General features: G+C 43.2%; 1 protein-coding gene across 1 annotated transcript in view; it reads right to left on the reverse strand.

Moving 5' to 3' along the window:
* Nucleotides 1-5,410, reverse strand: part of LOC126484768 (probable cytochrome P450 6a13) — a 58,287-nt gene extending 52,877 nt beyond the window's left edge. Inside the window, exons 1-2 of the mRNA XM_050108365.1 lie at nucleotides 5,188-5,410; nucleotides 4,807-5,045 (exon numbers count right to left, since the gene is read on the reverse strand). Coding sequence (XP_049964322.1) covers nucleotides 4,807-5,045; nucleotides 5,188-5,410 — 462 coding nt within the window. The remainder of the gene's footprint in view (nucleotides 1-4,806; nucleotides 5,046-5,187) is intronic.
* Between the last annotated feature and the right edge of the window lie 19,805 nt (nucleotides 5,411-25,215).

A 25,215-nucleotide genomic window follows, 5' to 3' on the forward strand; every position in this document is an offset into this window, starting at 1 on the left:
AGTTCTAGGGGCTGATGACCTCCGAAGTTAAGTCCCATAGTGCTCAGAAATGGTTCAAATGGCTCTGAGCACTATGGGACTCAACTGCTGTGGTCATAAGTCCCCTAGAACTTAGAACTACTTAAACCTAACTAACCTAAGGACAGCACACAACACCCAGCCATCACGAGGCAGAGAAAATCCCTGACCCCGCCGGGAATCGAACCCGGGAACCCGGGCGTGGGAAGCGAGAACGCTACCGCACGACCACGAGATGCGGGCTAGTGCTCAGAGCCATTTGAACCCATTTTTGATTCAAGTGATCAGACAGGATGCTTACGTACGTGTATCGTGTCTAGACGTATCAGGGGTCACATATCACTCCATCTGCACACGCCCCACACCATTATAGAGCCTCCACCAGCTTGAACAGTCCCCTGCTGACATGGGGTCTCCATGGATTCATGAGGTTGTCTCCATACCCGCACACGTCCATCCGCTCTATACAATTTGAAGCGAGACTCCTCCGACCAGGCAACACGTTTCCAGTCATCAACAGTCCAATGTCGTGTTGATGGGCCGAGCCGTGGCGTAAAGCTTTGTGCCTTGAGTCATCAAGGGTACACGAGTGAATCTTCGGCTCCGAAAGCCCATATCGATGATGTTTCCTTGAATGGTTCACACGCTGACACTTGTTGATGGTCCAGCACGGAAATCTGCAGCAATTTGTAGAAGGATCGCACTTCTGACTCGTTGAACGATTCTCTTCAGTCGTCGTTGGTGCTGTTCTTGGGGGCGTCAGCAATGTCGGGGATTTGATGTTTTACCAGATTCCTGATATTCACGGTACACTTGTGAAATGGTCGTACGGGAAGATCCCCACTTCATCACTACCTCGGAGATGCTGTGTCCCATCGTTCGTGCGCCGACTGTAACACCACGTTCAAGCTCACTTAATCTTGATAACTTAGTCGTATCTGCACCGCAAAGTAGACTAACTTGTCAGCATAGACAATCCGTTTTGCGTGCACGCATCCACACTTTTGTAAGTGTCCTCGTGCCTGAAAAAATCTGAACCTATGAGTCTTTCTCTATCGTTGAGCGAAGCAGACGCATTTTAAGTAACGTGGAATATTTATCAATGATACTGACGAAACAAATGAAAACTAGTGAGTTCAAAAACGAAGCCTCGGGTAAATTATTTACTGTTTGATAGGACACATATCGATGCATTACAAAATCGTCAGTTTTGTAACGGTAGGGAGGAGGGGAGGTAAAATCGTAGAGGGAGATGAAGGATTGAATACCGTAAGCAGTTTCAAATGCACGTAGACTACAATAGCAGAATAGAAAAGAAGAGGGTTGTGCGGGATAGATTAGCGTGGAGAGCAGCATCAAACCAGTCTTTGAACTGAAGATCATATCAACAAGTGTGGCCAGCAGTTCCCTTAATAACTTAATTACAGCGTCTCTACAACTAACTCCCAGCACATAATAAAGATAGAAAGCTGGCGTTTGCAGAGAGCTGAAGTTATTCGTTTTACATTGAACCTTAACGCCTTCTTTCTCGAGGGAGGCACAGAGCTTTGTCTTCAGCTGTCTGTAGCCGCCGTATGGTTTGTCAAGCTCAGGTGACTAAGTTCAAATACAATTTCTTTATTTGATTACGTCATATACCAACAAACACTGAGTGATATTTATAAAGATACGATCACATTCATTGGGACTGCAGGCCCACGATGTCCTTGGAGAAGGGTTGAATCGTCCGGGGGTGGCAGCAGTGTCAAAGATTGCACTGCCAACAGTCGTTTTCGACCGCGAAATGTGTGGGAATCAACGCCCGATGGGTTGTGGTGGTTTTATTGACGCCCTTCATGGCACCCCCTGAGGCGTTTTCGTGTCGATTATGAACGGTGGTCTGAAATGTTTCCCTCGGCCACCCGCAAGAAAACTGCGTGATTTCAACTCTGGGCGTCGCTGTTCTGGTCATCATCACAAAAGGGTCATCATGTGGGTCGGAGTCGATGTGACCACCTTTCTATCGTGTGAGACGTCCATAGACACACTGTGCAGAATTATGGCGAAATATGGTACCCACGTGGCATCATTAACTCCCTTTACACCTCAGATCAACTTTCGAATGGCTCTAAGCACTATGGGACTTAACATCTGTGATCATCAGTCCCCTAGAAGTTAGAACTACTTAAACCTAACTAACCTAAGGACACCACACACATACATGCCCGACACAGGATTCGAACCTCCGACCGTAGCAGCAGCGCGGTTCCGGACTGAAGCGCCTAGAACTTTCGAGCTCTGGTATTTTTCTCATGTATCGAGACCTTGATGTTTGAAACGTCGCCGACTCCGAAGGTGACGTTGCCTGGTTCCACGCAAAACCCTTGCAGAGAAAGGTTGTACGCACCTTTGAGCCGAATTTCAAACTTCCGTGTTGCAATAGCAGATAATTAAGAGGTTTCGAAAAACTGACCCTTTAATTATGTTGCACAGTGTATTTTGCGTTTCTTTGTAATGACTACACTTGAAGCAACCAAAATCATTTCTTCTGAATGAAACATTTTGGAAGTGAGTAATTCTACAGTTTACTGTCAGGCGGCAGTTCAGCTACCGTGAGACTTGAATTCTGTGCTCTGAATCCTCATCTGTACTACTACAAAATACGATGGTAATCCCAAAAGTAAGATCTCCTATTTTTTTATATGTACAGAACTCTGCTTATGTGGCAGTTGGTCACACTATTATGAAGAGTGCTTCACGCGCTGTGTGTAAACATGCGCACGCTACGCTGAGGAGCTGTCGGCTTGGCAGCCGTTGAGAATGGAGTTCCCGTTGGATGTTACAGCCAAGTGCGAATTGCGCGCAGTTATTCGGTTTTTGAACGCAAAGGGCACTGCGCCGATTGAAATCCATCGCCAATTGACGAAAGTGTATGGTGATTCGTGCATGGATGTCAAAAATGTTCGTAAGTGGCGTAGAGAGTTTGCAGCTGGTCGGACCGAAATTCACGACGAACAAAGGAGCGGGAGACCGTCAGTTTCTGAGAAGACAGTGTTCAAGGTTGAGCAAAGCATGCGTGAAAATCGGCGGATCACCCTGGATGATCTCTGCACGTTGGTCCCCGAGGTTTCCCGAAGCACCGCTCACAGAATTTTAACGGAAACATTGAACTACCGGAAGGTGTGCGCAAGATGGGTGCCACGCATGCTGACTGAGGACCACATGCGGCAACGTGTTGATGCTTCCCGCGCATTTCTTCACCGCCTAGCAGCCGAACAGGACTACTTTCTGGACTCAATTTTCACGGGTGACGAAACCTGGGCATACCACTTTACACCTGAGACCAAGCAACAATGACGCCAGTTCATAACTTTATGAACAGCATGGCGGCGAGCTGGCATGACATGGGCGTACAAGAACTTCCACAGCCTCTACAAAAATGCATCGACAGAAATGGTGATTATATCGAAAAATAGCTAAATGTTCAAGCTGTAAACCTCTACCGTATCTTCCTTCGCCGTCGGCGTTGTCGTGGTTACCGTGAGACACCGTTATACCAAGAGGAAAGGCGCGTCGATCTTAGAGCATGAGATATGATGACCTTAAGCCATTGACAACACACAACGGTCACGGTAGCACCTGAGTCCAGAATAGCTGCAGTAGTTAAGATCTACGAACTATCCCCTGTTGACCAGGTCCCCAAAACTTAACTCGTAACGAGATCCCTTCAAAGCAAATTGTCATAACGATCGTCTATAAAGGCTTCGTACAACGAGAATAAATGTTACGGTTTATGGAATAATAACAGATACGACCAAACTGTCTTGTCTCTTCTGCTTTATTTAACATAACTTCGTTCACAGTTTCATTTCGCATTCACCACTCATTCACCGAAACCCTTTGATGAACAGTTTTGGTTGCTTAACACCAACAGTCAATGATAATATACAGCTTTTCTCCTTTTTATAAATTGAAGCCCGCTCTCCGTGATATAATAAAAAAAAAACGGTCTCAATACCGCGTCCCTCATGAGATGCGAGTAGACTTATCCCGGAATTGACCGCCCTGTAGGTGTACTCAGTTTAATGACCACACTTCGCTGTCCGCTATTTCGCGTAACTGAATGTCCATTTGTTAGTCTGATTATACACTGTAGCTATTTAAAATTCGCCCCTATATTTTTCACAACGCACAATTAGCACTTCGTTACTTGTTTTCCTTTTTTCTTTTTTCTTAGAGTAAACAAAAAAAAAGACGCCGTATCATCGGCTTAGTCGATATAAAGCAAAACACCTTAATATGCCCAATTCTACCTCTTCTTATAGGATCGGCTACCTTACTCATTAATTTATTACATATTATTTCCAATAACGCTAAACAGGTATCGCCGTTATATTTTAATTGTATTCGAAAGCATGTTACTGCTATTATGACCGACCAAATCGTAACAAATCGCGCGGCGTGCATTTTTAACGATAACTTTGCGCTATTCAAGTTCCGTTACAGCTGTCTTGACTCGTAATGTTACAAGCCGATGTAAACCATTGTAGAAATAAACAGGTCTATGTACTTATAAAAAAATAGGAGACCTTACTTTTGGGATTACCCTCGTATATACGTCATATCTTAGCAAACATGGACAGTTAAGGAAATTTACCTCGCGAAGAAACAAAATTTAACCTCACTTTACACAGAACTGATAAAAGTTGATATCATTCCAGAAAATGTATCGCTACATTTTACTGTCGTTCTATAGTCTCTAATTGCTGTTAGACGTCACCATGTTTTAAAAATATTACTTCTGCTCACCTCGAACATCATTTTTAACTTCCCCGAGGTGAACGCCGGGGTGAGCTTGGAGCGCAGCCTCTTCCACTTGCTGCCGTTGAGAAACAGCAGGTGTTGGTTGAGCGGCTCGCTGTCATCGAACGGTATGCACCTGTCCTGGATGGCGTCGAAGTCCTTGACCAGAACGTCGCGAATTAGATCCGGGTCGAACACCAGGAAGGCTGGTGCGTAGAGTGCGTAAATCCCGAGGAAGCGCTCATCTATGGCAAGACAAAGCTGTGCAGAACCACTTTTCTGCGGAAAAGCACCGTGGAAACAGAAACAACAACAAAAGCGCGAGAAACAATAACTGAAATAGAGAAGATTACAGAAACGGAAGCAGTTTAGAACGTCCATACGCACCTCGATGTCGCTTGTAGATTTCGTGTAGCTTAAGTTCAATCCTCATCTTTCCGAACAAAGCGTCTTTTCCTAGGCTTCCGTAAGGGAAAACTGTTTCCGCCTGTGGAACGCCTTTTTTCGTCCAGTAGGAATACCAGGAGAGGAAGTATAGGTAAACTGCTGCGGCCAGCACTAGAACGACGCCCGTCGCCGCACCCCACCAAGACTCCAGCACAATCGCCATGACGCTCATGGTGGTGCTAGCGGGGACCAGCAGATCTCCTGTTACCTTGCTGACGACGGCCTGGAATGGAAGATGTCGGAGTGGACACAAGAAGTTTATAGTAACGGCACTACTGCAACATTTACTAACAGCTGTTGGCTACATAACTTTCAGGATGTTATGCATTAAATGATCATTCTAATGGACAACAGTTGCTTCATGAAAGATGACGCAGTTGTTGTGACTCAGTAATCCTCCATAGGATGATTTCACCTTAGCTGTTAAAACATATTTTTTTTGTTTTGTCTCTGGACCGTTATCGATCTAGCATTCTTTTATCACAGTAAGCATGTAGAAGAAAGAACTATAAATAGCGTGAAGTCGTTATAAATCTAAAATCGGCGCCTTTTTTTTAGAAACTGCAACCTGTATCGCCCAACCCAGTCCTAAGAAAGCGTAGCAAAGTCTGCTCCCACTGATCCTAAATTGACCGTCCTCAACCGCCATATCGAAGCACCACTCCATCCAAACGATTCCTTACGTCCCGCACCCACAACAGAACTGTGATCCTTTTCGTAATCCAAGTTCTCAAAACTATCCATCCCTTTCAACGAACCTGTATTCTCCAACAAATAACACTGGCTACTCATTCCGTATTTCATCTTGTGAGGGGCACACTTGGACGTGGAACCAGATTTTGTAATATAATTAATGAAAAATGACCTGAAACGATTGTCATATGTAGAAGAGACTGTATTTTTGACACCACTGAATCAAATATGTTGGCTGAGTGGCAAAATCGATTCTAAGTAGGGGTGCGCTGAGCGGAGTAGCAGTCGCCGTTGCACCCTTGTATAGGTAGGATGTAATGCTTAAAGATAGTGGCTAGCTGTGAGAATTTAGTTGCTGGTCTATGGACGCAGCATAATACGGTTTTTATAAATTGAAGTGATGAATGGCGTTGGTTGTGCTCACACAAGAGTCCGTAAATGTCAGGTCGTAGTTATTTCTATAAAAGTGTGAAGTATGTATCATTAATTTGTAAGGCTATAAGAACATCAAGAATTGAAGTAATATTGATCGCTAACAATGTGACCATTGTCCATGGCAATTAGAGAAGAGCAATGAATTGATACTGTAACTCAAAGATAAAGCAACTGGAAGAAATTTGTAAGGTAATAAAATTTTGTATATTTAGTTTTAAGTATGCAGCAATACAATGTGGATTTCGCTAATTTTTACAGTGCTGACCCTTGAGTGTATGAACCAAGTATTTTCCATCAGATTTAATGTATAGATTGATTAGGTATACCTGATATATAATATTTTGTGTGCTTAGTAACCCTGATACAAAAATGTTAAATTTTGGAATTTATTTTGTCAAACTATGTCAGACTTTTTGTCATCCAAGTGTTTTTAATTGCGACAGTAAGTAAGAATTGTAGAACAGTTGAGAAGTTCACTGATTTTGATGTTAATGTAAAATGTTTCATATCAAATTTTGTGAAGGAGAAACTTTATTTTGAATACAATTTCCAAACTGAAGCATTTGCTCTTAGGATATCCCCTTATCAGTACCTCATCCTTTTCCATGTCGTGTTTATTTGAACCCAATGAATATTTTTTTTAAGAAATCGTTTTTCAATCAGAGTCAGAAAAATATTAATGTGCCAGAACCAGAAAAATGTTGATGTTTGTAACAGCTTCAATGCGGCCAGCATTGCACAGTGCTGGCCCAATATCCAGTATTTTCACTCAACGTTTGCAGGGTTATTCGTTTATCAACCAATCTACTGACATTATTTGTATGGAGCTATTTTAAGGCTGGCATTGCACTTAGCTATGCCAAGATTGAATATTTTCTATGCCTACTGTGGAGAGAACAGAACACCGAGATTACATCCGTTGCGACTCTATAACTAATGCAAATTTATTTCATTGTTTATTTTCACAGGGAATTATATCAGGGTATTTTACAGGGCCATAGAACTGGGTGCTCGTGAGACTGGATAAATTTCAGGATTAATTTCAATATGAAAACTGCGTATTGATATTGCGGATTAAGTCATTTGCTCAACAACACATCACACATTAAATATACATGACACAAACATTACGCATTACATATTCATTGGCAAACAAAAAAATGGTTCAAATGGCTCTGAGCATTATGCAGCTTAACTGCTGAGGTCATCAGTCGCCTAGAACTTAGAACTAATTAAAACTAACCTAAGGACATCACACACATCCATTCCCGAGGCAGGATTCGAACCTGCGACCGTAGCGGTCACGCGGTTCCAAACTGAAGCGCTAGAACCGTAAGGCCACACCGGCCGGCCATTGACAAACAAAACCTTTTTTTTTAAAAGAATATTATACTTGGCGACAGCTCTGCCAGTCGTTCGCTCTGTGAAATCCTTGATATTTAAAATAGGTTCTGTTCTTTCAACCACTCTGTAGTTATAACAGTCTTTTTCGCAACGCAATTTACTAACTTGTACAAAAGTTCTTCCACAGTTCATCAGCATTCTTATGCTCCGCTTTGTTTTCCACTGATGTGATTGTTCAATATTTTTTGTCTTTGGCTTTGTACTCGGCGTCTGTTGAGATGCCGCGCAAAAGTGTTAAGCTTACGGCGCTATTGAAACAATTAGAGATACCGAAATAGACGATTTTCCGATTATTGACAACAATGTTCAGAATGATAGTAACCACTCTGCGGGGAGCACAAGAAGAAGGAAACCTGAATTCCGTTTCTCAAAATAATGTATAGTTTACCGACAATTTGATTTCACATAGTTTATCATCTGCTCTGACTGTCGATTCCGGCATAGCGGACGACGCTGAGGTAAATGTTTCTAGCCTGCAGGTGTCAGAACACGATTCTTTACCGAATCCGGCCAATAAACTTCCCAATTCTTGTACAGTGAGTCAGAACACCAATAGTATGTCAGGGGCAAAGCAGTGGAAAGTACTCAATCTGTTTGTAAAAAGTCCGTCACATTCCATTAGCAGTAATTATGCAGATATTGCAACAAACGAGACGTCCATGGTTGTAGATGATGTCTCCGCACCACGAAACACAACACAGGTGACACCAGATACATCAGTTGAAAAGAATACGGAAGCGATGCTTCAAATTCTCATGCAAATGATGGTTAAACAGAATAACAAAAATGATGACCAATTTCCCATCATACGAGAAGAATAATGTTCCGTGATACAAGAAATACGAGATAAACAAGTTGATACCACCACTCAGTTCAATGAACAATTTTGCAGCATACGTGACGAGCTTCAATCGTACACAGAAACGACTGAACTGACAACCGTTAAGGCCAGTGAAAAACAACTTTCCGATAAAATTGAAGCCATAGCCAGGCAATGCGCAGACACTACCAAACCGTTGAGAGATGAAATTAATGTAGTGAAGAAACCTATAAAAAGCTTACATACGAAATCCAATCAGTTAATGAAAGGTAGATCAACAAGACACTCGATTAGACGCACGTCTTAAAGTTCACACTGAGACCTCAGAAAAACGATACAAAGTCTTCCTCCGTAAACACACAGTTTTTACGCACAGTTTTTACAGTCATTAGCATTACAAAGACAGGAAGTAGAACAGCAGTTGATCAATAGTCGTATAACCCACGTAGACGCTAGTATAAATTCTGTTGCAGACGTTGCCACGTCGCAAATGTCACATCCTATTAAGAAACCCATCGACAACACAGAGCAAAATTTTACAAGAAATTAAGCAAGACCTATATTAAGCGACATGAAATCGTCAGTTTTTCCTCTGACGCTACCGTCAGCGACAGCAGTTTGGTAATTTAGGAAAATATTAATGAACACATTGTGCCTACCAAATCTGCTAACAAAACTAAGTTTCCCACGTCAGAAATTTCATTGCTATTCCCCACCGATCGATTTGCAGACCAGATTCATACAGCCAAATCAATCCTCAACAAATAACTTTTATTTTCCTCTGATTAATGATGCGAACAATCAAACATCAGACGCCACATTCAGTCTCGACACAGAACAGAGTTTGTTTCCTTCCGTGACGCATATCAAAAATGTTGGGTTGTCACTGCGTCACAACGCAAAATTCTTTGAAAACCGAGACAATTTCCCTTATATTGAATCATTTAACTGTGCAATTCATGCTGCGCAAAAGCAAACTACGTATACCCCTCAGGGCCCACCGATATACTTAGCAGCCCATTCTGAGAAGTAAACTTTTTCTAACAACACTTCTGTTCGATCTACTATTGCTAAGGATTCCTGTGAAACCACGCAAAATACCAACATTCCGTTTATCTCTTTCAAAGCAGCTACGTATAAACATGACAACCTACAGTCAGAACCCAAAATTAACAGCTACAAGAAGACGATGTCCTTTACTACAGAAAATAAAACACAGCAAAGTCGTGGAAGTCAGGTTCAGAACTTCAGCACAGTTGCAGATGTTATTTTGAGTAAACAGAGTTTTATTATCGACGCTAAACCAGCCCAATATGATGTCACAGCCCGTATGAATGGTGGTCACAACAGTTCGAATTAATTTCAACAGCCCACTTCTAATTCTGACGAACAGCATATTCACTCTGATTACATTAGAGAACTACAATTGACAGTAGCTTTCATAAAAAATATCATCTTCTGGCACAGCTGACCTTACACTGCCAAGCAATATTTGTGATGTTTCAGATAAAATTTGTGAAACTGCTCAGAGTAATACACTCAGCACCAGTACAGAAAAGCCTAAGCCACGAAAGTAACGCCGTAGAAAGCATATTCAGAAGACCAGTATATTTGCAGATGTCATTTTAAGTGAACAGGATTATTTTATCTACGATCAGTCAGTTCCATCTAACGATACAGCCCGTCAGGATAATGCCAAAAACAGTTCTAAATTATTTTCGCATCAGATTACGGAAGGGGAAAAAATATTTTATATTCAATTCGCCGTTTATTTAATACAAGCAAACACGCAGGTTTTGATTTACCGACCCAGCACAGTTATCCTATACAAACTGAAAACAGTTCTGATAAAGCGAAGATTTCTCAAATGTTACAAATTAATCAAGGTCAATGGCAACGGATAGCACAGCCTATTGAGATTATAGGAGACTACAGACAGACAAAGTGTGATATCTGCAACAGCTAAGTGGCACGCCGTCCTTGAAACCAGCAGCGATGCGGTCAACAATACCGTCGGGCCGCACAGCTGCACGACACAGCTTACTTCAAAGCAATGTAGCGCTACGCCGACCAAAACAAAACTCTCCTCCACATATATCAGGCCCACTGACGTCAAATCTGTTTCCTTTTACTCGCAATGCCCATCTGATTTAAAAGCTTCGCACAGATCCTACGAAACTAATCGCAAAGTCATCAGCAGCAAATCAGTTAACAACAAAATAATCAGGTTTCAATACTGTCAAGCATATTTATTTGAAAACATCGATGTCCAAAAATAATCACATCTACATTCATATGAAAAAATTTATGCCAAGCGAAACACAGAGCTGGATTAGTTATGTTGCGCGATGTAAATATAAGGAGATTCTGTCATCACACAAATTACTTTTTATACGATTTTGCTTTCCCGGACTGCGACGTTACACGGTTCTTTCACTGATACACTGAATTTGTCTATTTTCTTTATAACTCTTTTGTAGCTATGCAACACCCGAATGATATGTACTGAATTTCAATTTGCGTAGTATAGCAATAATGAGAATTACAGAAATACCAATAAGGTAAGTTTTAGCGCCAAGAATAGGCTGCGATTATGAACGCAGCTATACGCACGCTTATGTAAGTAGCAAGAATTTCAGAAGAAAATTTTACAGCATTTATTCTACGAAATTTCTATGTAACCAGCTACTTCATTTACACTACTGGTATGCACCAATTTTGATGACATAAATTATTTCTTCAGTTCGATGTCTTGCATTCTGAAGATAGCACACTACTGCTATTTACACATATGTTTTCAACATATTTCACCTTTGTTTAAAAATTTTTTTGCTACTTTTCAGGAACTATGATATTTGGCATTAGTCTTGCAGAAGATTTTATTTGCATTACCAGCAATTTATGCAAATTATGCTTATTTTGGTTCTACATGCGGGTTCACATATCTATAAAACACACCAGACTTTTACTTGACACACTTCCTATGTTCATATAAATTCTATTGTCACCTTGTTTTCACGATTCCTTGATTATTCAGCGTTTTATTAGGCGGCGTCGTGCCCGGTGGGGAGAATCTTGCAGGTCGGTTCTCTCACCGCAAGTTTAGGCTTTGCACATTTTTCTGTTTTCTTACGGGTGTACATGACAACAACAACTGGAAGAGACAACATTTATTTTGACGTGTGTCCAGCCCCAGTGGGTCACATCCCTTGGGTGGTCTGACCACTGCAAACGGTAATTCAAACATTTCTTCGTAATAAGAAGTTGTGTCCTTTTGTATACAGCCTCTATACAACTTATATTCATTTATTTCCTACGTTATTTTGTCGTTGCTGATACCATGTAATGTGCTATTTTTTTATGATGCTATTCTACTCCACTTTGGCATTATTGCACACAGTACAATAACAAAGTGAAATTATGTATATTTAGTTTTAAGTATGCAGCAACGCAATGTGGATTTCGCAAATTTTTGGTGCTGAACCTTTAATGTAGGAACGAAGTATTCTCCATCAGATTTAATGTATAGGTTGATTTGGTATACCCGATTTGTAATATTTTGTGTGCTTTGTAATCCTGATACAGAGAAGTTAAATTTTGGAATTTATTTAGTCAAATGATGTCAGACTTTTTGTCATGTAACAATCCAAGTGTTTTTAATTGCGACAGTAAGTGATAATTGTAGAACAGTTGAGAAGTTCACTGATATTGAAGTTCATGTAAAATGTTTCATATCAGATGTTGTGAAGAAGAAACTTTTATTTTGAATACAATTTCCAACTGAAGCATTTGGTCTTAGGATATCCCCTTATCAGTACCTCATTCTCTTCCATGTCGTGTTTATTTGAACCCAATGAATATCTTTTTAAAGAAGCTATTTTTCAATCAGAGTCAGAGCAATATTAATGTGCCAGAATCAGAAAAGTGTTAATGTTTGTAACAGCTTCAATGCGGCCAGCATCGCACAGCGCTGGCTCAATATCCAGTATTTCCACTGAACATTTGCAAGGTTATTCATTTACCAACGGATCTACTAATATTATTTGTATGAAGCTATTTTACGGTCGGCATTGCAATTCACTGTGCCAAGACTGTATATTTTATATGCCTACTGATGAAAAGCGCAGAATACACATTACATCCGTTGCGACTCTAGAACTAAGGCAAATTTATTTCATTGTTTATTTGCACAGGGAATTTTATCAGTTTATTATACAGGGCCGTAGAACTACGTGCTCACAAAACTGGGTAAATTTTAGAGGCATTGATTTCATTATGAGAACTGGGTATTGGTTTTGCGGATTAAGTCATATGCTCAACAACACGTCACACAGTAAATTTGTATGACACAAACATTACGCAGTACATATTCATCGGCAAACAAAAACACAAAACCTTTTTTAAAGAACGCTACAATCATAATGGCACAGCCACATACTCCTACAACCCCTCGCACATCACTTTCGCTCGTCTAGACATCCTTTTGTAATGCCAGTCCCATCCCAGGTGGCACAGCGTCACTACCCTCTAGCATTCACTCCCCACCATAAGCATGGCCAGTGCCTACTCATCCTATTTTATTACCCCAACCCTCGCAATACATATCATGATGAGCCTAAACAATATGACCACCTGCTTAATAGCTTCTTTGCCCGTGTTTAGAACGAAATACATCACTAATTCCGTGTATCAGTGAGCCGACAGTTTGTAGGTAGGTTTGTGAAACTATGTGGAATGAGATGTCAACGCACAGATCATGTAATACACGTAAATAACTGGCCATTGATTTATGTACGCGGTTATGACGTCCTATAGCGACGCAGATGGGTCCCATAGTACTTGCATCCGGCGAATTTGGTCGCTGTACATCAGCATGAGTTCACTATAATGCTTCTCAAACTACTGTAGCACGTTTGTTGTTATTTTGTTGTTGTTATTGTTGTTGTTACAGCATCTGGAGGGTTCTCAACATCACGGTCATCAGCGCCCGTACGATGACTGTGTGAGGCGAATGGTGCTGTAGTACACAAAATGAGGGTAACCTAAAACACAACATAAGACCACATACACTCCCTTGTACTTGTACTCATTTTTACATGAACACACGCAACTCCTCTGAACGGCACAATGGAGCAAGCGAGTCAAGGCTATGACTCCGAGACATGGACAATTATGCTGTTAAAAGATGACATCGCCTTCGGGGAAGACTTCACGTATGAAGGGTTGCGGGTGGTTTGCAACTGTCAGCGTGTCTTCGATTACTGCCACAGGTTCCATGCAAACGTAGGAGAATGTCTCACATAGCATAATACTGCTCCCACCAACCTGAGTCCGCGGCGCGCTGCACGTTTCGAGCCGCCGTTCACCTCGATTACGGCGTTTGTGGAGGCGGCCATCGACCTAGTTTAGTAAAAATGTGATTTACCGGAAGATCTGACGCATTTCCAGCGATCAACAGTCGAATCCCGATGGTCCCGTGCCCACTGCAATCGTAATTGGCGATGTCGTTGGGTGAACGTAGCGGTGGTCTGCTGCGGAGCTCCATGTTCAACAATGTACGAAGTATAGTGTTCTCCAAAACACTTGTGCTTGCACCAGCATTGTGCTCTTTCAGCAGCGATGCCACAGATCACCATCAATCCCACATTACAGATCAAACAAGCCTCGGAAACGCGCATTACGAGAAGAGTCGTGGACATCCAACCATTTAGTTCATAGTGGTAGTTTCTCTGTACTTTTACCAGTTTCCATGCATGCTCACAACAGCAGCACAGGAACGTACGACTAGCTTCGCCATTTTCGAAATACTCGTTCACAAGCTCTGCGCAATAGTAATCTGCTCTTTGTCAAGTCGCTTATCTCAATGGATTTCTCCATTTGCAACCTGTATCTTCGTTCCGATGATTCCCCATCCGTGTCTGCTCCGCTTACATACTTTTGTTTCCGTATCACATGCCCGCAAAGCCACCAGATGGCATCCGACGTCGCGGTGGGCAGTGGTCGTAATGTTTCGGCTGTTCAGTGTACATGTTGTTGTTGTTGTTGTGGTGGTGGTGGTCTTTAGTCCTGAGACTGGTTTGATGCAGCTCTCCATGCTACCCTATCCTGTGCAAGCTTCTTCATCTCCCAGTACCTACTGCAACCTACATCCTTCTGAATCTGCTTAGTGTATTAATCTCTTGGTCTCCCTCTACGATTTTTACCCTCCACGCTGCCCACCAATACTGTACCTAATAAATGCAAAATTCACTTCTCCAATCCACTCTCTCATTTATTTGCTCAGACATACACAAATTCCTTTTACAGTCATTTACTTCCATTCCATCCGGTCTTTCCTATCTGGGGCTGGTCTTGTAGCCACAGAAGACGACCTCTGGTCGAATTACAGCAGCTCCTACATCAACACAGTCAGCTGCACAACAGTCACAACATTATTGTTCCCGCAGATATCCGTCACCAAATCTAAACAGTTCGACTCCGTTGAGCAAATTCAGCCAATGCTTTTGCATTTTTATATTTAACTAAGTAATTTTTAATACCTGTACAGCTGAAGCGCATATGCACTATCGGATAAAAAGTATCTGGGCGCCAAATAGTGGACATTAATGTGTGGTGTGTGCACACTTCGCCTTTATGACAGCTTGAACTCTGTTGGGTCACTTTCGATGTCTGAATGTCTGTGGAGGAATGGTCGCATATTCTTCCTTAATAGCCAAAAACAGAGAAGGTAATGATTATTATTTACTTATTTAATTATCTGCTCTTCACATTGTTGCCTGGAAAGCTGAAGTCTGGAAAGCTAACATAGTCCATACAATCACATTTTTATGTATAGTAATAAATGTATGTGTTAGTTATTTGTTTCTAGTACCTATAAATATTTTAAACAACTGTAATTATACAAAAATGCTACTTACTACTACCAATTATTCTTTACCACTGTAAGGCTACATTTATCCAGCTATTATCGATACTTAAGTAGTACAGATTCTGTTCTGTTCATTTCTTAGGATGTATCTAAAGTGTTCGAATTTGTTTCCACTGCTGGAGCCCCCCTCATAATGCCCCGGTCAACAGCATTGGCTGCCGGATTCCTTGGGCTTAGGGCAGCGTCAGCTACGTTCCCGTGCCCCACTGCCACGCCTTAGAATTCAGAGTCCCGTATTCACTTGCATCAACGCAGTGTAGATTTAATGAGTTTCCTTTAATTTACGTCTATGGTCACAATCTTTTCTGTTTAACAGATTACCGGTTTCGGTCTCATAAAAACAAAGTCCTAATGCACTGCGGCCATAGTGGCATTGCCAAATGTTAAATGCGGAATCAGCACCAGCATCCTCAAGTACATACACAAATACAATGTACACAAATACAATGTATTTGACGATGCTGGTGCTGATTCCGCATTTAACATTTGACAATGCCACTATGGCCGCAGTGCATTAGGACTTTGTTTTTATGAGACCGAAACCGGTAATCTGTTAAACAGAAAAGATTGTGACCATAGACGTAAATTAATGGAAACTTGTTACATATACGGGTCACTGTGTTTTTTCGCGACGATGTCGCAGCTTGTGAAAGCAATGTAGATTCTTCAGTGGTCGCCGACTTCAGTTCTCTTCTCTCCATCTGTCTAGTCTAGCCGGAATGGCAGCGTACAGCCGTGCGATTGAGTACCATGTGAAGTCTTCCTTGGCTTTCCTGGATACTGCGGGGCGCAGTACCGTCCAAGATGCGCCAGGTTGACTCGTTCCTCAGTGCTGGTCTGGGGATCCAGCGTTCTTAATGCCTGACGACCTGACGACCATTACCGGCTGCGTCTTCTCAGAGCGCACAATTCCGCAATGCTGGCTCTGGAGTGCCCACATTGTTGCAGGCACAACTATCATTAGTTTGCCTTTTTAAATTTTTATACAGGTACGTAGTGTACGGGCCATGACCAGTCTGGTAATGTATCAGTCCACTCGATGGCTGAGGAAATCACATGTTCAGTCTCTCCCGCATGTTAGGGAGAAGTTCGTACGTCCTCCTTCCCCTGCCTAACGGGTCCCATTCATTTTGCCACAGTCGCAATATACTATCTTGTATTAACATTTCTGTACTAATCGCAGTTCAAAGTATCCTTCGTACTTTTATCTGATTGCCGTTCTTTAACGAATAAAGTGCTCCCCTTTTCCTAATTTCCAAATCCAGTGGCATATTCGTAGAGTTACTAACAGTGCATAGTTTGGGGTACTGCAGTAGGCGCCCGTTAATCTTTGTAGCGCTCCTCCTTTAACTTTTCTGACTAATGAGGCTGACTTCACATCCTGAAATCTGTGAGCCCAAATCCTCGCGTCATATCCTACGACTGATGCTATTTACAGATTGGCGGTATGCTCTGATTATGTACAAGGGAAGTCGAAATCGTCCATTTCCGATGGCTACAGTTCTGTTCATTGTGTTAGTGCCTTTTCTGCCTGCCTCCTCTGTCATGTGCAAAGTTACGACGTTCGTCCACGAGACCCCCTAGATATCTCGTCACTGCGCTTCTTCTAGTAGCTGCATCGTTTAATTATTTTATCTAAGGATTTCTTGCTAGGTTCCACTTCAGCAAGAGATACACTATGTGATCAAAAGTATCCGGACACCTGGCTGAAAATGACATACAAGTTCGTGGCACCCTCCATTGGTAATGCTGGAATTCAATATGGTCTTGACCCACCCTTAGCCTTGCTGACAGCTTCCACTCTCGCAGACATACGTTCAATCAGATACTGGAAGGTTTCTTGGAGAATGGCAGCCCATTCCTCACGCAGTGCTGCAGTGAGGAGAGGTATCGATGTCGGTCGGTGAGGCATGGCACGTAGTCGGCGTTACAAAACATCCCAAAGGTGTTCTATAGAATTCAGGTCAGGACTCTGTGAAGGCCACTTTATTACAGGGATGTTATTCTCGTGCAACCACTCCGCCACAGACCGTGCATTATGAACAGGTGCTCGATCGTGTTGAGAGATGCGATCGCCATCCCCGAAATGCTCTTCAACAGTGGGAAGCAAGACGGTGCTTAAAACATCAATGTAGGCCTGTGCTGTGATAGTGCCACGCAAAACAACATGGCGTGCAAGCCCCCTCCATGAAAAACACGACCACACCATAACACCACACCCTCCGAATTTTACTGTTGGCACTACACACGCTGGCAGATGACGTTCACCCGGCATTCGCCATACCCTCACCCAGCCATCGGATCGCCACATTGTGTACCGTGATTCGTCACTCCATACAACGTTTCTTCACTGTTCAGTCTTCCACTGTTTACGCTCCTTACACCATGCGAGGCGTCGTTTAGTTTTTAATGCGTGATGTGTGGCTATGACCAGCTGCTCGACCATGAAATCCAAATTTTCTCACCTCCCGCCTAACTGTCATAGTACTTGCAGTGGATCCTGAACCAGTCTGGAATTCCTGTGTGACGCTCTGGATAGATGCCTGCCTCTTACACATTACGACCCTCTTCAACTGTCGGCAGTCTCTGTCAGTCAACAGACGAGGTCGGACTGTACGCTTTTGCGCTGTACGTGCCCCTTCACATTTCCACTTCACTATCACAACGGAAACAGTGGACGTAGGGATGTTTATGAGTATGGAAGTCACGCGTGCAGACATATCACACAAGTGACACCCAATCACTTGACCATGTTCGAAGCCTGTGAGTTCTGCGGAGCACCCCCTTCTGCTCTCTCACGATGTCTAATGACTACTGAGGTCACTGATATGGAGCACCTGGCAGCAGGTGGCAGCACAATGCACCTAATATGAAAAACGTTTGGTTTTGGAGGTGTCCGGATACTTTTGACCACATAGTGTATATGGTTGTGTGAGATGCCAGTGACAACTTGACACATCTGCACCATCCTTCAAGCTCGTGGAGTGCCGCATTATATTTATCTCCTATCATTCTTCTGGAGTCCCCGCTTACAACGAACAGCGCGTCAGCCATTACAGAGGTAGTGATGGTGGACGGTGAGGTCTGAAACGAAATCGACGTTCTAGCTCACCTCAAAGATGTTCCATTGGGATCAGGTCAGAACTTTGTGCAAGCCAAATCATCTCAGCAATGTTTTTGTCCCAAACGATTGTCTGTCGGACGCTGCTTTATGACAGGCTACATTGTCGTGCTGTACAATCAATCATCGTCTCCGAACTCTTCCTCTACTGTACACAGTACACAGTGCTGTAAAGCGTGTTCATAACCGTCCGCACTTAACGTTTCCGTAAGCACAATATAAGGGGAACACACCCTACCAACGGAAAACAGACCCAGACCATAACACCGCCTTCTCCGTACTTAACTGTCAGCACTACAAATGATGGCAGGTAACGTTCTTCAGGCATTTGTCAAACCCAAACCCTCATCGTATTCCCACGAGCTATAGCATAATTCATCGCTCCAAATCACGTATTCCTAGTCATTCTCTGTCCACTGCCGTCGCTCTTTACACCACCTTAAGCTTCGCTTAGCTTTATCTAGAAAAATGTGTGGCTCGACTACTGTACCATATTCTTTTTAACTCCCTACTCACAGTTGTGCTAGCTAGACTACTGGCTGGAGAAACACAAGAATGGATAGGGAATGAAGCTGCATGTGAATCCACACCACATTGGCACATACGGCGAGTGCAGTGGCGCTTAGCGCACAACAGGCGGTTTAACAGTACCACATATTCGGCAGTTCAGTGTATTCACTGCAGTGTGTGGTGCCTGCAGCCTGTAGTGCCTCGCCACTCCATAGTATTTTACTCGGTCACATGTCATCAACTTCGATCAGTGTCAGAAACCGATGAGCATAGAACGTTGGTGCGGACCATAAGGTTCCAGTTACTGCACCGTCTGGATCTTGAACGGGTACCAGTGTAAAATAGACCGCAAAACTTCCCCTACTGTTGACCGTGAGATGGACAACTTTTGTGAAACTGCACAAGAAGTGGTACTACTCGTGGCACATGTTGGATGGTCAGTTACAGCAACAGCAACTTCGTCAGTAACTTCCACCGGGATAGAACGCCTCTTCCAGATGCGACACCAAGCTCACTCGTGTTTTCGAATATCATTATCGTCTTCTTTGAACTTTTTAATGACATTGGGGCTCTCCTCAGACCTTTCACTCGTCGATACTCTATCAATGCAGCACTAATTGTGTTGCCGTTCACATGAAACAGTGCACGGACTCTGTTCTCGACAACCATACTGTTCGCTCGCATTATTGCTTGTCAAATGAGAGCGTGGGTATCATGTCATACGAATAGTGTACGAGTCAGATTTTCACCTGGTGGTCAGAAATGGAACTATATCATACCGTCATACGAATAGAGTACATAACCAGAATGGTTTAAATGGTTCTGAGCACTATGGGACTTAACATCTGAGGTCATCAGTCCTCTAGAACTTAAAACTACTTAAACCTAACTAAGGACATCACACACATCCATGCCCGGGGCAGGATTCGAACCTGCACCCATAGCGGTCGCGCGGTTCCAGACTAGCGCCCAGAAACGCTTGGCTACTCCGACGGCACAGAACCAGATTTTCACCTGGTTATCAGAAATGGAACTAATTTGTTCTCCAGCGAATTTCGGTTCCGCGTTAATGCATCAGCATATTAACCAAGTTTCGCTGCCATACGATGATTGCAGCCTGCATTGGACCTCCGTGAGAGCTGCACTTTATATACGTCCGGTACGAAAATGACAATCGCCGCGAGGGTAACTTGTGCCTAAATTAATTTATCTGAAGTGTTTATAGTTTTGTTCCCCCTTCTCAGTTGCTTTACATCGCAATATAATATGCATGAAATGCTCAATATATGACGGTTCATACTTAAGAACCATAATTTCATATTGGAAATGGTAACTAGAAGTGTCACCACAGATGCGCCCGTACCTGCGCATAGCACTCAGGCTGTGACGTCACTAGACGCAGCTGCAGGCTTGCTTTCAAATAGGTCTCAGTTAAACTAGCCAAACCCCTCACTGCTACTCGAGAGGAATATACCTTGTTCCAGTACCGGGTATGACTCTGCCCTTCTCTTTCCTCAACAGAAGTATATGTATGTCACATTTAAGTATATGACACCGAGCTCTTCACGTACTCGTCTCAACCGCCAAAACGATACAAATACGTACCGGAAAGGGTGTCCATTTATATCAATTTTTCGCTTTAGTTCAGCAAAAAAAAGTAAAGACAATGGATTCAAGGCGGTGTGTCAGAATCAAACTAGTAGTGCGACGGAGAAGAGGAATGTGTCGCCCAGGAAAGGTATTCCAGCAGCATGTACTAAAAAATGGCTCTGAGCACTATGCGACTTAACTTCTGAGGTCATCAGTCGCCTAGAACTTAGAACTAATTAAACCTAACTAACCTAAGGACATCACACACATCCATGCCCAAGGCAGGATTCGAACCTGCGACCGAAGCGGTCACACGGTTCCAGACTGAAGCGCCTTTAACCGCACGGCCACACCGGCCGGCTAGCATGTACTCACCACTGGATTGGCGACGACCAGGCCTCAGACGGGACCGCTCAGCAACTTCGCGGGCAGAATCACTTGTGTTTTACGTGCGTATCGCCGAATCTATCTGATATGAAAACGTCAGTTTCAGTTTTTGTGTTCTTATCAATCACGGTTCTACAGGTATCACGAATTACTCTCACATCAAGGACTTCCCACACGAGAAGACATTCAAAAGCTTATCTAACTCCAAAGGTGCGCTACTGTCGTGCACGTGTGTTCATTTCGGTTATAGATATCGTTCAAACCTAACATAGTGTACCACGACATTGAAAAGTCAGCAGACCACTCAAGTAAGGTTTTTGAAAAGAGTAACTGTAAGTTGTCGAATTTAGGATCGATATGCAGTCCGTCGAAAACGCCGGTTCTCTAAACTTTCGACAGCCGAAATCACGATAGTGAAATAAATAGATAATAAACACTTAAAGTCTCATCGTGGCAATGATTCCTTTCAAAAAGTATATTTTGTGAAGTACGGTACCGGTGGAGACGGCTAAGTAGGGCGCGTCTGCCGGCTATGCAACGGTAACTGAATATCCACACGGGTGACCCTAAGTGCAAGAAAGTTATGGGCTGATTTCATCAGACTATGTGAGGGAGAAGCCAAGAACAACTGATTCAGCACTTCAGTTAGACACTAGAGCAGCCAGACCGCTAACAGGCTCAGAAATCGAGGGCAGATTCGGTCACCATTGTGGGTGGGGATTACTTCTTCGCCTGCTATAAAACATCGACCCTTCTCAAGGCCATTTCATCTGCATTACGGATACCGATAGAAGACAGCTCTGTTCGGTTGCAGGATGTTCTGGTGAAATCAACAAGTGTCTACATGCTCTCGCCAACTTTCAGTCAACTGCTGCAACTCCACAGCCATCTGGCAGTGAAGGGGTCTTCTGATCTGCAAGCCGCAATTCTGCCGGACACAACGGTGACTGACTGAGGATGGGGACCGGGCCGATCGTCCTTGGATGAAGAGTTGCTCTGCCCGTCTGCAAGCTGTTCGACTTACAAGGAACACCTTGAGTGCGATGTCACCAAAGGCCAATGATGTTTACGGTATTTGATGTCCCACATATTGTCTACCACGCAATAACGGTATCGGCAGGTAATAGCAACAGGGGCAGGTATCCAACTGTGAACACAACATGAGGCTATGGAGCATTGTTGAAACGCTTAGTCGACGAGTAACTCAACAGTGCTACAGTGCTGGTGATGCTGATGCAAAACAGAGCACTGGAACGATAAATAAAGCCAACATTGTATTAACTCTACTACAACAGTTGTCGAAGTTGACATTTGGTCAGAAAGGAACCCAAGAAGTGGCTGGTGAAATATTAGGATTTCTGCAAGACAGTCAGTGGAATGTGTGGTGTCGTATACGTTCGACTGTGCGGGCAATGGACATGAGAAGTACAATGATAACGATACGTGCTTAACAAGTGAAAATTATATTAAAACAGCAGCACGTAATTCATCATCCTTGTCGCACAGGAAGCCGCATATTCCGTCTCCAGTAAAGGACAAACGTTGTCCAAGGGTCTGGTTCGAAACGTAATTCCTTGCGTGAAAGATCATACGGAGCGTAGCAAAAGAACAATTATGAACAGATTTCAGCAGCAATGTGAAGGTGTAGTGCATAAGAAAAACTGCAGATATTCGAGTGAGGACAAGGCGCACTTGTTACAAAAACTGGTGTTTGTGCGTTTCAAGGATGCTCGATACGATTTGCAGGAAGTGCATGATAGTGACCTACTGCGTTACGTGCATCAAATTACGAGCGACATAGACTATACTGATTCAAGAGAAGCAGTGGACGGTTGCATAACTTCAAACAGTTCTACAAAACTGGGAGACGTAAGATAACGAAATTTCAAGCAAAGCGTCAACTTGACGAAGCACAGCAAACTGCGGAATCCGCCAAAAAACTTGTAGGTGAGGTAAATAAACGTATCCCATCGTTGAGTAAGGAATTTGTTTTCAACTCCGACCGATCTGGATTTGGAAAGGAAATGCATATGAAAGGAACAGGAAATTAGAGACACCAAGAAAGATGTATCAAGATCAACTAACATCAATGGCTTAACACATTCGTATACCATAATGGCTCTGAGCACTATGCAACTTAACTTCTGAGGTCATCAGTCGCCTAGAACTTAGAACTAATTAAACCTAACTAACCTAAGGACATCACACACATCCACGCCCGAGGCAGGATTCGAACCTGCGACCGTAGCGGTCGCTTGGTTCCAGACTGTAGCGCCTAGAACCGCACGGCCACTCCGACCGGCCGTATACCATAATGCCCACTGTTAATCTGGATGAGAAATTGGCAGTAAAGTTACTTATTGTGTTGCGAGAAGTTGGAGTTGCTCTGCTACTTACGATTTTTTTCTCGTGGCGGAAGAGAACATTTACGTCACAGCAGCAAGAGAGGGAAAATGAAAATACGAGAACTACAACTATGGTATGTGCACTGTGAAGTGTTGGCAGAAGAGCCAACACTGTGTTGCTAGAGGAGGCCGAAATGCACGCGTTTAATTACACGCTGACTGGCGCGAGGTCTGGAACAGTTAAGAGAATTAATAGTAGCAAATAAAGTACGTAGTTGACATAATACTTAACTTTAATCCACAATTGGTGTACATCGCTCTTGACGGTACATGTTATAAACTCAATATCAAATGCTATGGCGCCTTGCTAGGTCGTAGCAAATGACGTAGCTGAAGGCTATGCTAACTATCGTCTCGGCAAATGAGAGCGTAGTTGTCAGTGATCCATCTCTGGCTAAGTCGGCTGTACAACTGGGCGAGTGCTAGTAAGCCTCTCTAGACCTGCCGTGTGGTGGCGCTCGGTCTGCAATCACTGACAGTGGCGACACGCGGGTCCGACGTATACTAACGGTCCGCGGCCGATTTAAAGGCTACCACCTAGCAAGTGTGGTGTCTGGCGGTGACACCACACACTGCCTTTGTCTACTAGCTGGTCAAAATAACTTGATTTTCCTTGATTACTAGTCTGCGTATAAAATCATACTCCTTTCACGCAAACTGTCCCTCTTGAAAAGTGTGATATGACAATTGCAACCACCCAGAACCACTGGTCAAATTCAGCCTCTGGAAGTTGTTTTCTCCGTGCCTATAAAGCATACTATAGCACTATGTGCAGCAACGCCTTAAAGGATAGCCAGTTTCACGATAAGCCCCACGACAGACTGTTTCGCATTCGTTTTCGTGCAATCACATTCCATCAGTTCTCATCATCCCGTTCCACCAATATGATTCCACAGGTTGTTTCCGGAAGCGCGTGCAAAAATGTAACAGGACATAGAGAACGCTCCACTGAACAAATTGAGGTAGGGAATCTGTGGTCCGAGAACGCAGCTTAAGGAGATATGGAATTGAACTTGCCTACAGCTTACTCTATCATTACTGTTTTCCAGAATATTTAGAATTAACATCCGTACAGGTTTACACGTGTTGTGCTGTTTATTTACATGTACATTCTTTATTTCCTGCAAAGAAACAAGGAGACCAGCCTGATTGCTAAGCATTCATGATGCAGGCTTTGTTTACGTTACTTGTCCATAAGGCGGCCCGAGCGGTGTAAGGCGCTGCAGTCATGGACTGTGCGGCTGGTCCCAGAGGAGGTTCGAGTCCTCCCTCGGGCATGGGTGTGTGTGTTTGTCCTTAGGATAATTTACGTTAAGTAGTGTGTAAGCTTATGGACTAATGACCTTAGCAGTTAAGTCCCATAAAATTTCACACACATTTGAAGGTGGCTCTGTTGTATCGTATTTACATTGTCCCGAGACAGAACGTGCTATGAATCAATGACAGGTCCATTCATTACTCAGTTCTATTCAGAGAAATACAGTGCAATCCTATGGAGCAGTACTGGTACAGTTTGGCAGAACTCACTGACATGCACCTTGTGTGTGGGGAAGTACGTTGCAATGCTCTCACTCCTGAAAGAGAACGATTTCCTAACAGTCACAATCCGTCACGACGTTCATTTCTATGGATTGACGAATGCGGGAGATTGGTTCATTGGAAAGAAGAAACGAGG

The sequence above is a fragment of the Schistocerca serialis genome, chromosome 6 (genome assembly GCF_023864345.2).
Source record: "Schistocerca serialis cubense isolate TAMUIC-IGC-003099 chromosome 6, iqSchSeri2.2, whole genome shotgun sequence".
Lineage (NCBI taxonomy): Eukaryota > Metazoa > Arthropoda > Insecta > Orthoptera > Acrididae > Schistocerca > Schistocerca serialis.